This window comes from Labrus bergylta, chromosome 9 (assembly GCF_963930695.1).
Source record: "Labrus bergylta chromosome 9, fLabBer1.1, whole genome shotgun sequence".
In the NCBI taxonomy this organism is placed as follows: Eukaryota; Metazoa; Chordata; class Actinopteri; order Labriformes; family Labridae; genus Labrus; species Labrus bergylta.
The window spans coordinates 5,359,406-5,376,731 of record NC_089203.1 but is presented as its reverse complement, the minus strand read 5'-3'; the positions used below and the strand labels follow the sequence as shown (position 1 = coordinate 5,376,731).

General features: G+C 42.5%; 2 protein-coding genes and 1 long non-coding RNA gene across 13 annotated transcripts in view; 2 read left to right on the top strand and 1 right to left on the bottom strand.

Annotated features, from left to right (window-relative positions):
• Nucleotides 1-2: 2 nt before the first annotated feature.
• On the bottom strand, nt 3-7,172 carry hdx (highly divergent homeobox). Of its 2 annotated transcripts, none has more exons than XM_020629648.3 (11): nt 7,021-7,172; nt 5,350-5,504; nt 4,885-5,031; nt 3,529-4,719; nt 3,389-3,445; nt 3,073-3,219; nt 2,237-2,432; nt 1,889-1,968; nt 879-980; nt 651-773; nt 3-538 (listed from the first exon to the last, which is right to left on the bottom strand). In XM_020629648.3, the coding sequence occupies exons 2-11, from the start codon at nt 5,383-5,385 to the stop codon at nt 275-277; spliced, it is 2,343 nt and encodes a 780-aa protein (XP_020485304.2). In that variant the 5' UTR covers nt 5,386-5,504; nt 7,021-7,172; the 3' UTR covers nt 3-274. The 2 variants fall into 2 exon arrangements, with proteins under 2 accessions (XP_020485304.2, XP_020485305.2); XM_020629649.3 differs by having other exon boundaries at nt 4,891-5,031.
• Nucleotides 6,618-8,771, top strand: LOC136179971 (uncharacterized). Of its 2 annotated transcripts, none has more exons than XR_010666885.1 (2): nt 6,618-6,758; nt 7,148-8,771. It is a non-coding gene; the product is annotated as an uncharacterized lncRNA (long non-coding RNA). The 2 variants fall into 2 exon arrangements; XR_010666886.1 differs by lacking the exon at nt 6,618-6,758 and adding an exon at nt 6,766-6,991.
• Nucleotides 8,772-9,210: 439 nt separating this feature from the next.
• Nucleotides 9,211-17,326, top strand: part of si:ch211-26b3.4 (connector enhancer of kinase suppressor of ras 2) — a 62,198-nt gene continuing 54,082 nt past the window's right edge. For 8 of the 9 annotated variants that reach the window (XM_065958913.1, XM_065958916.1, XM_020629704.2 and 5 more), the window contains exon 1: nt 9,635-9,990. In XM_065958913.1, coding sequence (XP_065814985.1) covers nt 9,927-9,990 — 64 coding nt within the window. In that variant the 5' untranslated portion in view covers nt 9,635-9,926. Of the gene's footprint in view, nt 9,334-9,634; nt 9,991-17,326 lie in introns of those variants that run through there. The other variant, XM_065958910.1, reaches the window with a different exon arrangement.

The following is a 17,326-nucleotide window of genomic DNA, read 5'->3' as shown; positions in this document are numbered from 1 at the left end:
GGTAAGTTAGAGGTCATTTATTGTTCTCTCTGGACTTGTCCAGAACAAGGCGAATGATATGCAGTAAAAAAGGCATTTGTCAGCCCAACAGTCATAGTGAAGCATCAATCCACAGGCACTGGGCAAAGAGCATGAGTGTTACAGAGAGTTTTTCTGTAAATGCAAGACCATAAAGTCTTTATTTTGTGAAACCAGCTTCTTTGTGAAGCTGGTCTTCTGCAGCTTCACAAAGAAGCATCTGTAGAGTCTATGTGAGTTAATATACGGGAGACAGTCACTTTTGTTCCGGCACCTCTTCCTGTAGCTGCTCCTCTGATGCAGAGGGCTCAGTAACTTCTCGAGCTGTGTGATCCTCATTTTTAGTGACCAAAGGGACTTTTTCATAAGATGGTGTATGCTCCGTGTCGTTAGCACCAGCTGCCGGGGAGTCGTCATGGTCAACGGAGGCGTCTGGTGACACAGCAGCAGGTTGAGTTCCACTCTCCAAAGCCATGTCCCAGTCCTGGTCTGAAGGCTGAGGTAGACTGGCCATGAGTTCCTAAACAAATACAGCAGAACTGAGGTCAGAAACGTCCACAAATGTTGGCATTTCCCTTAAAGCTGATGTTCTGATGAATCATGTCAGTGAGTAAACATGAGCATGATTGTACCTTCTGTCTCTCCAGGTCATTATTTCTCACAGCACTGAGCAGGCTCTTGGTGAAGTTCGCAAGCTCCTCGTATCTTTGTTTTTGGTTCTCTAGCTCGATTTCTAAGAACTGTACTTCTTCATGCTGAAATGGAGCAATTCAAAGAGGTAGAAAGTTAATGACAGTTAAATGCTTTTATTGTGCTGGCAGCTCAGCCAATCAGGTGGAGCCTTGTGTCTTTTTTTTCACCTTGAATTCCAGCAGGCTCTGCATTTGATCAAGGTCTGAAGCCACTAATTCACCATCATAATGATCCTCTTCTTCTTCGTCCTCATCGATCACTTCAATCTTCTGTTGACAAACACACACATTGAATTTAATTTTCACGTTAACAAACATAAAGACATGAAAATATAATGAGATTACTCATGCAGGTTTAATGGTGAAGTATGGCTTCCATCTGGGATTTATTAGTGATGTTCAATCTTTTAATGTACTATATACTGTATAGAAATAGATAGAAAACAACTTGGCCTGAAATGAAGAGATAAACACATCATGGTAAAAAGTTTTATTTATCATAATGTAAAAAATGTAGTGTTTTCTGGATTTCATTTACCCATGTCTACTTAAACTGAATGTGATGAAAATCTAGAGCCCACACCAGCTTTGGCAAAACAGCAGCCTGTTGAACACATGGTGTTGAACATGTGCCTGTGACGACCAGGAAGTCTAACCTTCACATCTAAAGCCTTAGAGACACTAACATAGAAAGCCATAAATTATTATGTTTCTTATAAAAACGTTTTTTTACCAGACTTCTGACTTGACTTAGCAGACAAGTTTAGGGTGAACTAATGACATGAAGGATGGCTCTGTTCTATTCGACTGTCCAAGTGAGCACAAGATTGTGTCAATGTACCACGGTGCTCAAAACCAGGACCCTGAAACCAACACGATTGAATGAATTGAAGTTTTTATTTATCGTATTACTACTTAAAACTGGGATGAGATGTCAAAATGTCTTCTATTAAAAGGTCCAATTAAAAACACATCATTAGGAAGCTGTGGTGTAAAACTACAAAAAGTAAAATATTTGATTGATGAAGAAGCACATCTTGTGTAGCACAGCTACAAAATGATACTAACTACTATGATTGAATAAACAAATGAGCTAATATCCATTGTGTTACACCTGAATATGACGGTTTTTAAATCGAATACGGCTGTGGTGCACTATCCAAGAAATACTGAATTACCACATTGTTGGCTAGAGGAGCAGCAGTGGACAAATCTGTTCCATCTTCTCCGTCTCGCCATTGTGAGTCAATGGTGCCATCTAGGAGCCAGAACATGGTATTAATGTGAGCGCACACACACACACACACACACACACACACACACACACACACACACACACACACACACACACACACACACACACACACACACACACACACACACACACACACACACACACACACACACACACACACACACACACACACACACACACACACACACACACACACACACACACACACACACACACACACACACACACACACACACACACACACACACACACGTTGTACAATCAGGCTAACCTTCAGACAGGCAGATAGATCCACCATCATTCAAGTCATCTCCAAGTTCAGGTGTTCTGAGACGCTCCTCGTCAAGGCTGAGTGCTCCTGGAGATTCGTTTCCCGGGGATGAGGTGAATACAGCAGGCCCACCTTTGGGTGGTGGGATTTCAATACCCATCAGACGGTACTTCCTTCGTCTGTTACTGATCCATGTCTACCAGGGAAAAAAAGGGGGGGGGGGAGCATGTTATTGACTTGGAAAAATGATGATTCAAAGATACCATTTTTTTTAACTTAAAATTGCCATACAAGGAAAGTGAAGATTACTAGCATGGTCACATAAAAGCAAAAACATTTGCCTCCTATTATTCCCCTTTGTGCAAGCAAAAGGAGCAATGGGCAGAAATTATTAATAACACAAACTAATTCCTATAAATAATCACTGTGATAATATATCCTAATAAGGGAGATGACAGTGCGTCATGTGTGTTTCAAGCCTGGGACTATATTTAGTCCGACAGCATTCCTGCTGTGACTCTGATATATAACTTCATGACTTTTACACAACTTTGAGCTCGTACTTAAGAAAACTTGTGTGACCTAGAAAACGTACTCTTTCCTGTTTTCTTTCCCGCACACTAAAGTTCAAACAAGTCAAATAGTCTTGTTTTCACTAAATGTAAAAGACAAGAGGCCAGACACAATGAATAAGGTTAAAAAATGTTCAGACAGCAGAGCGTCTCTCTACTTTAAATGAAACCTCAGCAGAAAGATACAAAGAGGGAGTTTTCAAGGTTTTCTCTGTGCAAACACATGCAATCTTGTAGTTTTGAAACCCTTCGATCGTTAGTTACCTTGACTATTTCAGTGTCTACATTGAGCTGGTTGGCTGCAGCGGTAATCTTTTCCCTGCAGACTGAGCCCAGGCTGGTCATGCCTCTGTCCCAGTAGCGCTTCAGTTGGATGAGGTCTCCATCACTGAACTGGGTCCGATCCTGCAACTGGTAACACAAACCTCTGTTTGAATTCCAAAAGTCCAAGCTAATGTTAATCCAACTATCTGTGTAACACACCAGTTCACTTCAGTGGGAATGTTTAGTTAACATACAGTTACCTTCTTATAAATTAAAATGGATTAGTAATTAAAAATTGTGTGTTAAAAGTACTGACTGTTCTCTTTCTGGAGTTGCTGATAACCCAGGGTGCAGCAGACACACCGACTGAAGTCTGCACACAAAGATAGTCACAGTCAGGTTAACGTTTAAATCCACTTTGAAGACAAGCAGCAGTAGCGCCAGAACCTCTCCTACCTGTGAGCTGGATTCCCCTGGAAGTGAGGTCTGTGCTGTGAGAGAGTAGCTGCCCTGAAGAGTTGTGTTGTTGTGAAGCAGTGCCGTCCTGGAGCCGGTCACAGGGGGGGTGTGTCCTCCTCTCACCACTGACACCTCCGCCCTGGTCGGACTGGTCGACGTCCGCTCCCTGTGGATGTGTGTCTGAGCTGCCATATTTGCCAACTCCTCTTCCCTTTGCCACTCATCTTCTTCATCTCCAGTTTCCATGGCAATAGAGAAGTTATGACTGTTGTCCAGGGAAATGGATGCTGACCTCTGAGGCTCCTGACCTTTAGGAGTAGACACCTGACTTTGCTTATGTATTCCCCCCTCCCCTCTTTCTGACAAAGAGAAGACCTGCTGGATACGGGGTGAAGGTTCACAGGTGGAGCTAGAGTTCGGTACTGGGAGGGAGACGCGGGGCCTCTGAGGGGCAGGTAGCTGAGGTTGGGGGTTGGAGTGAGGTCTGGGCTGAGGCTTAATCTGGGACTGTGAGGAAGAGGACCATGGGCGAGTTTGCGCTGTACCGTACTGCCTAGTCCAGCTGTGAGGTACTACCCCAGCTCCGACACCAACACCTGCCTCCCCAAGGGATAAAGTCCCCTTCCTGGCTGCAGTGTAGACTAAAGGCCCTGAGGCAGATGTGAGGGAAGGGAGATTTTGAGACAGTGAGACCAGCTTGGAGTGTAGGGGTGCATTAGTGGAGCTGCTCCTGCTCTGCAGTGCCTGCTTGATCAGAGAGGAGGACGTGTGTGCAGAAAGCTCAGAGTCTGAATCTGATGAGGAGGCTGTTGGTCTTGGTCTGGAGCGAGGGATGGAGTTGAGAGAGTAGATCCCTGTCAGTATGACGTCATTATTGTTGTTGTTGTTGTTGCTTCTGCTGCTTAGGGGCGAAGAAGAGGAAGGAGAGGAAGATGCTGCAGAGAAAGAAGGGAAGGTCGAGGATGAAGGGAGAAGGTGCAGACGGTTCTGGATGGTGCTCCTTGCTGCGGCCATTTCAGCAGGAAGCAGCGCCCTGGCAGCCAGGCTATGATTGGACAGAGCACCCCCAGCTAATGTGTGATTTGAGAGTAGTCCCCCAGCGAGTCCATGACTGGATAAGGAATGAGACATGCCTCCGTTCTGTTCTACCTTGGAGGCGAGCTTTCGCCGTTTGTTGCCAACCCATGTCTGTGGGGAGAAGGACAATCAGATCAGTGATATCACTTACAAACACTACAGGGAATACAAACTGTTGACTTCTTAAAGATGAAGAAAACAACAGGAAGACAATATAAAGGGATATTTCAATGATCTGCTTCAGAGTTTCATGGGAACCCCTTAATAATGTCCCACCCGTACTACACTGAAGTCCAACTTGGCCTCCTGAGCACACTGCAGTATTAGCTGAAAGCAAGCCTTGCTCTGATTGGTCATCCCATTGTCATAGTAACGTTCCAGGATCCTCTGCTGCTCGGCTGTAAACACGGACCGCAGGTTCATCTGCGAGAAGACCACAGAGATGAAAAACTGTAAACTTTGCAGCATTTATGCAACTTCCTGCCGTCTGCTTGTGCACTGCAATAAGGACGTTTAGGGGCCAGTTTAGATCCTTAAATGTACAACATTTAAACATTTAAACATTTTGTTATGCACAAGAAATTAGCAAAGGCACTATTCACACAATACTTAACAATAAAGACAGAGTCTAAAGATTAAAACTGCAGCATAGATAACATGTTTTATTTTCAATTAGTCAAAATTTAAACCACGTCTTTGTTTTCCATCTCATGTTAAATGAAATAATCTTGATAAACTTACAGTCTGCAGACCGCGTCTTTGTGACCATGCATCCATTCTGCTACTAGAGGAGAGGGGGCTGCCATGCAGATCACAGCAAAACCTCCATGTCTCTAGATTGGCACAACTTTGACTGTACTCATCCTGTCCGGTTGACACAGTGCCGGGTCATGAGGCTGAGGAGAAAGCAGAGCAGAAACACTCAACTTCAGACGGTAAATAAAAAGGATCAAATAAATCTTCATCATCTTCACAGTATGTGCTCATCTTTGTACTAGAATTAACATCTGACTTAAAGCTGGAGAATTAATCGAGTTTTCATTTCAATTAGGGCTTCACACAATCATGAAAACAAGATAATCGAGATTCAACGATTACTGTGCCGTGTGCAGTGTTGTGCTCGTTTTGTCATGGGTGGTAAATGTTTCAAAATAAATGTTCTGGTTCTGCCTCTTTAAAAAGGAAGTTTTTTTTCTTGCCACTGTAATTTAACTAAATGTTGCTAAGTAATGTGCTCATGATGGATTAACATTGGGTCTTTGTAACATAATATAACAAGGAGTAAGGTATTTTACCTGCTCTTTTGTAGAGTGTCTTGAGGTAACATTTGTTATGAATTGCTGCTATAAAAATAAAGATTGATTGATAATAGGTTGTCCCTTGCACAAAAGTGTTCAATTTATTTTCAGAAAGTTATTTTCATTTGAGCCCTTGCATTGACCCTGATGTTATACATTTAAACTACAAATTATCACACTTATGGCAGAAGCTAACTATCATAATGTTTTGTTTACAGGTTGAGCAAATTAACTAAACTAAGCTACAACAACAACAACAAAAAACCCTCCTGCACACTTCAACATTTGAACTATTCAATGAGCACAGTTCAATGTATCACCACCTGTGAAATAAGTCAAATAACTTGCTTTATAGAACGAAATTAATTTTCATTTTCCAAAGTGCAAGACAAAATAGGAAAGGAGATGAAAAAAAAGACAGAACAATATGTAGCCTATCAGAGCTTCCATGGAAATATGTGTATTGTTTGTAGACCGAGGAAGAGAGGGAGAAAGGAGAGAGAGAGTAGTCACAGGGGGACTCGCAGAGAGCTGTGTGAATCTTCGGTGAGTACATTTGAATTGTAACATTTCGAGGGTTTTCGAAACACACTGAAAATGTCACATACGGGAATGTTGTGCGACCAATAAGCATGCAGCGGGTTTATTTTGGAAGGCTGAGTCAGGCAGACTGCGCATGGCTACAGTCAATATGAAAACATTACGGAGAGAATTAGCGAACAAATTGTTGGCACGTCAGATTAACACGCCACCAAAGCAACAGCCGGGGGATAGGGAAACACAATTCTCTCACAGGAAGTGGGCCACATGCCATAACTCTACGAAAGCGTGCCAGAGAGTAAACAAACCGGGGTAAGCACTGCATCATCACAATGGCCATGCACACAGCTCATGGTAGCTTGCAGGCCCGAGCGGCCATAACACGGCTAGCCAGTTAGCAACCATTAGCATAGCTCTCCCTATGGATGGCTGCTGCTAAACTTTTCCTTTAAAATCTGGGATTTCCCGATCCTGGCACAGACATCCTGGCTGGCCATGCCTCCAAGCGGATATGTAGGAAACACACGGCTCGGGATTCCCTAAAGGTGAAAAGTGAAATCACGTCCCTTCTTACCATTGTTGATGTCAAAATCAGGCGAACGTTCAAATTCAGCAGATTTCTCCACCAGTCCCCTTTTGCTAGACAATGAAATCAGAACGTCCGATCATCAATTCTAATCATGATTGTGACGTGTTTGCAGACAGGAGCCAATGAGAGCTTGAGATCATCGCTGTGACATCTGAAGGGGGCTGAAAACTGAGCAGCGTGGTCCCGCCCACCATTGACTTTGTTCTGTGGCTTGCTGAGGGAGGAGGTCACAGACATGGAAGCAGACAAACTTTGAAAGGGAAATGGTTTGTTTCCTCACCATCTAAATGTGTCAAAGTGTCCTTTGAAGGTCATTTTTACACAGAACTGTGATTGAATGTGAAGTTAGTAGCCTACAGAAAATGTTGCCTAAAGGAAATGTTTCAATTCTGTATTTCACATCAGGCTTAAGTGCCACTAAAGTCTATATTTAAACACCCACAGTGTGTTAGATTTTCCACTTTAAGCAATTATAACAGTTATTATTAAACATGTTATTAGTGTATTTGTTATGTAAAATGATTAAGTTAAATTAAAATAAGCACATTTTTGGTTCACAATACATTCAGATATATTATATTAGAATTGGTAATACTGAATTCAACAAAGTCATTCAATTGAAAATGTACTGATGGGTTTGGATTACTTTTATATCATAGAAGCCAACTCTTTTTTTTTTTAAAGATGGACAGTATCGAAGATGTTTTAGAAACTTAAGAGAATACTACTCAACTTTTCTAAATTGAACATTTTGCACTTTCACTTATTTAGAATCACTTACTCAGCCTACCGTGTGTTTACTGTCTTATAACTTATTTACATTTTTTCTGCAGTTTGGTAAATGTTAGCACGAATACGAATTTTCATGAAATTCATTCATCTTGGTAACTTTGTGAAATGTATTATTCAAGTCTGTCTACCACCTGTTAGCACTCCTACTTTTGGGGGTCTGAAGCTGTAAACTTATATGGCTGAAACACCTAAATTGTAGCAGATCTTTATTTGTGTAAGAGCCAACCATATGTTGTCAACAACTGTTTGCTAGACAAAGAGTCTACATCTGTTACGTATACAAATCAGTGTCATGTCATCTTTATTGTTTTATAGTGATGTACCCAAATAGAAAGGAAGTTGTGGGTTGCACCTTTTAACAGAATATAAGCAGCACTGTGAACACTGTTACTTTGTCAGCAATTTGTAAGCATGCGTGTTTGGTGAAGTTGTCTGACCTCGGCCGATTAAATGGTGTTATAATCTACAGTCTGTTTCACGATTTCTTCATTGGATTTATACAGCAGAAACAACCCCCACCTAACAGCAAATTAATCTGTTTTAATTGTATCGCTCATTTGCTGCAATACACTTGATTTCTATATTTCTCTCATATTTGATGCATTGATGTGTTACCCTTACATTTGTACTGTGTTTAATAATCTTGCACTTTATTTAATTTCAGGATGAAAAAAGTTATTTTTATCTTATCTTATTTTAAGTAAGCATACCTTGTGTGAAATGGGCGAGTAAATGATCTCTCCTCTTGAACCGGGACACAACAAATAATGCTCCATTAAAAACTGCCTTGTCTGTGACCAGCTATCATTTTTAGTTTGAAGGACTTCTGAAACTGTTATTGAAATGCATCATTTCTGTTTGAGGGTTCATATTGGAGCTTTATCTGAACAATTAAACAAACATTCTGAGTCTGTTGTAAACAAATAAAGTTAGTTCAACTTTAACCACTGTGTTGTTTTCCCTGTTTTTTTTCACTGTGTGTGTTTGTTTGCTTTTTTCCATATATTTATTTCCTTCAGGTTTTAGTGCTAGATATTTAAAACCGAAGACAAGTAAACACCACTCACTGTACTTGACTTTAGAGATAAAACATCTCTGTCACTATGATCATTTTATGATGAAAACATTGATGAAGGTGATGATGGGTGAAGACATTGCCGCTTTCATGTATTTGTTCCTCTATCAATATATTGTTCTATTTCTGTGTTTCCACCTTTTTCTATCTACATCTATCTTTTTTTGTGTGAAGTAAGCCTAATTTGGGTGGTGGTGTGGATGGGGGTGCTGCTGTAATCCATGACGTCACCTGTGTCCCAGGTGCACAGCAGGGGGCGCTGTTCCTCAGCTGAGCTCATGCATCGAGCAGCAGCAGCCTGACAACTGATGCTGATTTCTTCATCCACAGATTGTGAACTTAAAAAAACAGCTGACATCCGCACACGCTGCCAGCAGGAACAAGCATACAGTCTACAACACTCCGACCCTTGTGAAAAGACAAAAATGAAGGTACCACATAGACCCTTACATGATGCATTATGGTGTTTTGAGTCATGCTTACAGTCCATTTAAGGGTTATCAATTTATATTTGCATGAATCCTGTACGTGTGTGAGAGATGGGGGGGGGGGGGGGGGGGGTGAGATCCTCCCTACATGGAATGCGTTGCACCATTCCCTGGTCTGTATTATGAGTGGTGGCCCTTGTGATGCTGCAGCGAGGCGGGCGGGAGGAATAGAGGGGAGGGGAGGGGTCGCTCCATCCCCTCGCGCTCACCGAGTCCACTTCTCACAGCGCGCGGGCTGCTGGCGGGAAGGCACGAGAAAGCGAGAGAGAGAGGGAAAGAGCAGGGAGGGAGGGAAAGGAGAGAGAGAGAGAAGAGAGTGTGTGTGCGTGTCTCTGTATGTGCGCGTGGATTGCACCACCGCATCCCGTTCACCGTTTCTGCAGGCGGCCATGCGCTGATGGAGAGAATAAAACTGACAAGCCTTTCTTTTTCCTTAGATTTACCCACCGCCGTATCATTCCAGATGTGACTGACAAGTCGTTTTATGTCGCCCGCATTGAGTCCTGTGCTGTTCACCTCAGAGAGACTGTGACACCATGGCTTTGGTTATGGAACCTATAAGTAAATGGACACCAAAGCAAGTGCTGGACTGGATGAAAGGTAAATTTTGGATTCTTTCATTGCATCAGGCTGGTAATGCTCGTGAGTGGGGATGATGATGGTGATGATGATGATGGTGGTGAGCAGCAGAGGGCCACACTGTGTGCATGTGTGCTCTCCGTATCCTAACCTGCAGGCTGACGTGTGATGTAGCCGCTGTATGTGACCACTGTGAGGCTAATTAAAGTCATTAAAGTAGTGTGAATGCGTTGGAGCGGGTGCAGTGAATGGATGTCCCCAAGAGGCAGGGATTTAAGGCTCAGCATTCTGATATCTGGCTTTGCCTGGGAGCCAAGCCTAAAGGCTGCTGCTGCTGCTGCTCCATCAGCAGCAGCACTAGCTCATCAATGAATGTGGAAGATATGTCATCGTCTCTTTCACTCACTGGCACATGCTCTGAACCCATAGCATAACTAACTGTGTGTGTGCGTATGTCCACGTGCATGTGCGCGTGCCTTTATGATTAATGTAGTTAACTGCATGCACCCATACCCCCCACCCCCCAATCCCCAATGCCAGGCGTACAGTCAGTTTCAGCACCCTGGACAGCGCAATGCCGCCTGCCATATAAGGCAAGCGCACCGATCACGCTCGCTTTTCTTTTTTTTTTTTTTTTTTCTGTTGCTCGCTTTGCTGGCGAGAGGTACGTCCCTTCCAACAGACAGTATGAATGAGTAATCACTAATCATGCGTGTATCAGTGTGTGTGTGTGTGTGTGTGTGTGTGTGTGTGTGTGTGTGTGTGTGTGTGTGTGGTGGGAGCTGTTCTCACACACTCTGGTCAGCTTCTGAGCTGTGAGACAAACTGTGGTATTCCGATTGACAGACAATGAAAATGGGGAGGGAGGGTGCCCGCAATCCTTTACTTGAGAGAATGACTTAATCACTAGTGTGTGACGACTCAAACCCACAATGCAATGCTCCTATATGGACACTTGTCATATACTCACTTGTCATGTGCAGATACTCTCGTATCTGCACACGATGATAAAGAATATATGAGCTATCCTATGAATTTCCCAAAACTCCTCATTCCTACATGTGTGCTTTAAGGCTTTATCCTTCATGATGGCTGAGCATAATGTGTTCGATTAGAAGTCATGGTCGTTTGATAGATCCTTATGGGACCTTGTGACGGAGTATTTGGGCTGCTTTACGTTGAGTGATTACGATGATGTTCCTGTTTTGTATGATTGCTCTCCTCAGCTACTGTAAGCAGCCGATGGAGTCACGTCTTCACCCTCTGATCTGTGGAGTGTTCATGCTGTTCTGTGCTGTTCATTTAGAGAGACTGGTTCAGATTTGAATGGAGATTTGATTGGTGACAGGCCAAACTGAGTATAATAGTTTTGCAACATGTAGTGCCACACATAGTGTAACTATTGGCAACGCAGTTTATACCTGAAGATCTCTACAAGCAGCTATGTTAACAGAGCTTTTATGTAGAGAAATCTTCTTCCTCTCATTTTTCATCCATTAGTGATAGTTTTTTTTTTTTGCCTAATGTGGACCTGATTACACATGGACCTTTTTACTAAAACACACTGCTAGGTTGTGCAAGTTAAAGTATTGTGTCCCCTCAAAACCCTGCATGTGACAGTGTTACACAGTTAACCCGAGGGAATGAAGGATTTCAGGTTATTTGATACACTACATAATCTGTGGTTTTTCATCTTTAAAGACTATGACAAATGTTCACATTGCACCAACTCTCTGAGATGATTGTTTCATCTTGTTACTGCCCCACACTTGGCCTCCACATGTGTTCTTTGAAAAAGAGCCTCCTGGCCTCTTCCACATGCAAAAGCTCCCAGAATCATTTTCATAGACGTTAACCAACATCTCAGTGTTCTCCTGGTTTCTGTGAAGCCCTATCCTTCTCCCTTTGGGGCTTCAAACATAGACCCTCAGCGGCAGGCTTATGCTCTGATCTTATATTCTTATGAATAAAGTGAAAGGCAAAAGGCTAGAATTAATCTCTTCGCTTACAGGGGTTTCACTTTGGCCTATTTTTCTGGTAGCTTTTCATCTCTCTCATGCTGATCTGAGTTTTGTGCCATTGTAGGGAGCAGTGACATTGAGACCTCCCTAAGAAGTACTGTAATGATTTCTCTTCCTCACACTGAGAGAAAAAAAAAGCACTTTAAATGTACACAGAAATGAGACACAAAGGTGCTGATAGGGAATCTTTCCAAAGAAACGTCTTTAATATTATCCCTCTGTGGAGGCTGTAGGCATCAATTGGCAATCATAGTCCTTAATGTTCTATTTTCTGATGATACTTTGCCTTTCTGGCTGTGCACGATGGCAGATGGTAGCATTGTTGAAACAGTAGAGTTGTGTGTAATTTTTTATTATTTTTAATAACAGGAAATTAATTGCCACTACAAGACTGAATACAGAGAGAGACGACAGGAATGAGGAAAGTTAGTGAAGCAGAGAAAAGGTTTCCAGCCAAATCTGAACCCCAAAGCCATGGGGGCAACCAATCATTTTTTGTAATAGCCACAAAACTCTTAAAATTGAATAATTTTCCATACAGAGATTTAACTATTTTTACTGTTTAACTCAACTAACTTGACGGAAAGAATTGGTGGAATTCAATACATTCATCAAAAGAATACAAAATATTGCTGATCACATTGGACCAGTTGGTTTGAATAGATGCAAATTATTATCATTGTGCAATATTGTTATTTTTTAATCTGTTTGAAGGGAATCTACAGGCCAACTTGTGTTCTTACATTTAGCGGCTGTGGCTCAGTGCTAGAGTCGTCGTCTCTCAATCCCCTGCTCCTGCAGCCACATGTCCGATGTGTCCTTGAGTAAGACACTTAACCCTGCTGCTTCGTCAGTAGCTTATGAATGTGTATGAATGTGATGAGTTACTTCTGATGGTCACTTTACACAGCAGCCTCTACCATCAGTGTGTGAATGTGTAGGTGTGACCTGCGGTGTAAAAGAGCTTTGAGTAGTCAGAAGTCTAGAAAAGTGCTTCACAAGCTCAGGTCCATTTACCATTTATGTTTAGAAATAACCATTAAAGTTTTTTTTTTATTGTGAAAAAAAACCCATTAAATTTTTGTACTTGTGACGTTTGTATTTCTTTCTTGATGAGGTTTTTGGTTTAAGAAAAAGGTGCCCCCCCCCCCCCCCCCCCCCCCCTTGGTGGTGCCTTAATGGTTCATACTGTAGTATAAGGCAGGTTTATGCCAAGCTAAATGTATTTGCTTTATACTATGTAGGATAGTAAATGAATATCATTATGATTTAAATGTATCTTGTAAATGATCAAAATCAATTTGATTTCCCAGCATAATTTCTTTTGTTTGAAAAACACCAGTGTATAAAGTCAACAGTATCTAAAGCTGAAGTGGAAGAGTACAAAGAAGCAGGCTGGTTACACTTACGATAATAAGGATGCTAAAATTCTTCTTAAGTACTGGATTTGAGTAAATTACTTTCAATGTCGGGGTTCATCATTTCTAAAGATCCTTCCACCTTTAGAAGAGCTACATCTTCATCCAGGTTGGCCTCATGACAGCATTAACTTCAGGTTAAAAGAGTTTGAATTCTAAGGAGTTTATTACATTCATCAGGGAGGCACATTTAGACCTTCACCTTTAAAGAATCCATCCTTCCCTATAGCACAACGCCTCTTCCTCAACAGTCCCCCCCCCCCCCCCCCGTCTTATGAAACAACATGGGACAGAGTGATGGAATACTTCGCAATCCTATCATGAGAACCTGACACAGTGAGCCACCCGGGCCCTGGGAGCCCGTCCTGTAGCTGCAGATGGACTGCTCCAGCAGCAGAACACTGGTGAGGCCCACAGAAAGATGAGTCATCAGCGTTTGTTTTGATTTCCAACTCCCACACCGGAGGAGTTTCCTCTCTGTGTGCGTTTGAAGGGTATGGAAATGCGACTGATGTGTAGAGTATGACGTGGAAAGATCGGTGTGTTAACATGTTTGTGCATGAAAGAAAAAAAATGGATGTCTTCTCCGCTCTCAGTGCTAAGCATTCCTCATAAGATCACCCAGTGCTTTCAGGCGCACAACATCGGCAGCTTGCTGATGCATGAAGACACAGAAAATGAATAGGGCTGTTCACTTTTCCTGCAGTACTCTCTTATTTCCTTCTCTTTGTGTTTTTGTATTGGAACAAGAAATCTAAAAATAAAGGTGGAATGTGATATATCAGTATATCAGTGTGTGAGAAGTACAATTTTAGATGAAATTGAATTTACCTGTGGAAATTTCTCGCTGTTAATTTGGACAAAGAGACCCAACAATACAGAGCTCAGTAGTTTTCTGCTGTGTTGTAAGAATCCCCCTGGCTGTGATTTAGTTGATTGAGTGTCTCGGGGTGTTGAGAACCATGTTTACTACCATTCCTTACTGCGTCCCTCGATTTAGTCTCCTGCTGACATGGTAAAGAAGTCGGTGCAGGAAAACACACTTCCCCTGGCTCAGACTGTGTGCTTGTTGTAGTTTCAGCTGCATTAAAGATTAAAGAGCGTGCCTTATTGTGAGAAAACACACACACACACACACACACTCTCACGTATACACACAGGTTGAGGAAACTCCTCCAGTCCTCTGTTTTTATACACAAAAGAAATGAGCGAGGCCTTCACGGCGTATAGGAATACACGGATGCATGCACTCAGAGGAATGCACATGCTCACTGAAATATATGGTATGTATGAATGTATGCACACTGACACACATGCATAAACACACAAACTCTGGAGCAGCAGCTTTAAGTGGGGCATTGGTAGTCATGGTAACCGGATCGGATCGTGTTGGAGTCACAGCACATGTCATAAGATGGGGAACCATCAACACACATAGATGCCCATTCTACATCCCATATTACGACCCATAACGAGCTGCATACGCATACCGACCTTGCACACACAAACACTCACACATCACACACACACACTCACATCACACACACACACACACACACACACACACACACACACACACACACACACACACACACACATGCATGCTCTCCCTCCTGTTTTATAGCCCACAGCTGAGAGAGAGAGAGAGCAGGAACACAGATTCAGGAATGGAGAAGCGAGGAACAAAATGAAAGAAAGGCCGAGGAGGCTAAGATGGGGGAGGAAATGAGCGAGTGTGTAAAGGGAAAGGGGAGGGCATGACGGAGAAAGAAGGGGGAGAGCACAGAGGCGATGGCAGAGGGGTGCGGAGAATGGGAGATTCAGTGGGCATCATATCAAAGCAACCGCTCTATCCGGGCCTGGGACAGAGGCGCCTGTGTGAATGTGTGTCTGTGTGTGCGTTTCTTTTACTTTGCACCTGTTGTTCCAGGAACTGCAGTTTTACGACCTCGTAAATTACCTTCAAGGAAAGTTTCTCAAGTCTAAGGTCAGGAACCATCAGGCATACGAGCACAGACAGGGTACCTGGACATTTCTGGAAAAGTGAGGAAAAAAATACAACGTACATGACAATTACATTTCTGAGTTTACAAGCTAGAAAATGTTGAAACAGCATCACTCCAAAGATTACACTGGCTTACACACTAGACCTAGAATTAAAGCTTTTGTCATGTATAAGGAACCAGGATGACTCTCTGGAGTTATCAGTTGATTTTAGCTAAGCCCTCAGCACAGCAACACTACACCAGACTTGTTTGAGGCTGAAATAAATTCAGGAAAACACTTGGCTAGTATAATTTAAATTTAAGCCAACCGTGTCATCATCCATTCAGCAGACACAGAGTGACATCAGGACGGACGTTATGTCATTCCACTATCTTCTTTGAGCTCTGTTTTTATAGCCAAGAACGCCTGAGGAAAACAGATGATAAATGTTTAGCATCTGAAGGTTAATGTTGCTAACTTGGTCTTTTGTCCGTGCTGGACGGGTCAGCATTTTATTCTCAAATCAAAATAGCTGATTTAAGTAAAAACAAAAACAATGAACTACAAATGGTTAAATACTACCTCTATCCAAGAGAAACGGAAAAGCTGGGTAATAACCCCGTATCATGACATATGGTCACTGTAATTCTTTGATGACATCATGTAAGTATTGTTTCTACTTTCCTCTAAAGTTGGCACAAAGACCATTATCTCTAGATCTTGTTTATTTAGATAAGCGTGATTCTTTCCACTTTATTTTCAGGCACAGTGTACTATTTCTCCTTAACCAAATTTACAGCTGCCTGGATTGAATGAGGTAGACACGGGGAGAGTTAGGACTAGGTAAAGATGGAGTTCCTGTTAACATGCTACTTTACTTACTACAGTCATGTAGTCACATTGAATTCTCTCAGGTCGGGTAGATCCTCAGAGTGGAGCTCTGCCTCCCAACTCCTCACATATTCCTTGTTGACCCTGTTTTCCATCTCCCTGTTCCTTTGCTTGCCTCTTGACACCTCCTTGCTTGCTGGATATCAGAGAGCAGGCTGTGGTGCACTTGAAAGCTCATCCCGGGGAGCCAAAATGCCACAGTCTTTAGAATATTCTGTCATGATGTGATGAATATTTCACAGTAGGAATATTTTTAGTGAGTGTTGTGTCTTTTCTTCGCACTCACCGGAGCACTTACTCCAGCTTGAAGCTCACAGATGGTGGGCAAGGCAACAGGATGAGAGCCTTTGCTGCTGCCCCCGCTCTTAACCCAGCTCCAGTCTGACCCAAACATGGTCTCAGTGGAAACACTGGTTTGAAAAGCCTGATTTCAGTTGATGCTAATGGCCAAACAGCAAAGTACAGAGCAGCTATATTCAGCTGCAAAAGCAGTCTCTTTAGCGTGGCCTTCAACAAGCTTTCAGTTAGTGTGTGGACTGCGTATATATAGGCTACAGTATGTGTGTATGTGGGCTCCTTAGCCTAGCATCAGTGCAGGGTCCTGAGGGGCAGCAACTGCTGATCTCTCACTTTTGCTCCAAGACCCCCTTTCCCTCTGTGGTTGCCTGGCAACCCCCGTGTTTCTGAAGTGGAAGGGTTTGTTTTGCACAGGAAAGAAAAAAAAGATTGAAAGGGAATTGCATGAAATGTGGATGAAGCTGTCAACATGAGACGCTTGTTCAGGCATCAGCACACTGGCGTCTAGTGATGGCGGGCATCAGGGGAATCTCCAAGGTTTCTTACAGACACATTTCAGTTTTGCTTACTAAGATATTTGAATCCCACATCAGACTAGAGATACAAAACATGAAGAAAGAGAAATGTGAAAAACAGGTTCAACAGCATTGAAAAAACACACTATGTAATAGATTTATTAACCTTTACTGATGATTTGAAATTGAATTCAGATTTTTGACAGAATGTGACAATGTGAGTTTTAGG

Bases quoted from the DNA above. Each gene is read 5' to 3' on its own strand.
- hdx (XM_020629648.3), bottom strand. From the start codon at position 5,385: ATGGATGCATGGTCACAAAGACGCGGTCTGCAGACT. The intron at 5,032-5,349 runs GTAAGTTTATCA...GTCTTCTCGCAG, and splicing joins AAAGACGCGGTCTGCAGACT to ATGAACCTGCGGTCCGTGTT. The intron at 981-1,888 runs GTAATTCAGTAT...GTTTGTCAACAG, and splicing joins CTCCTCTAGCCAACAATGTG to AAGATTGAAGTGATCGATGA.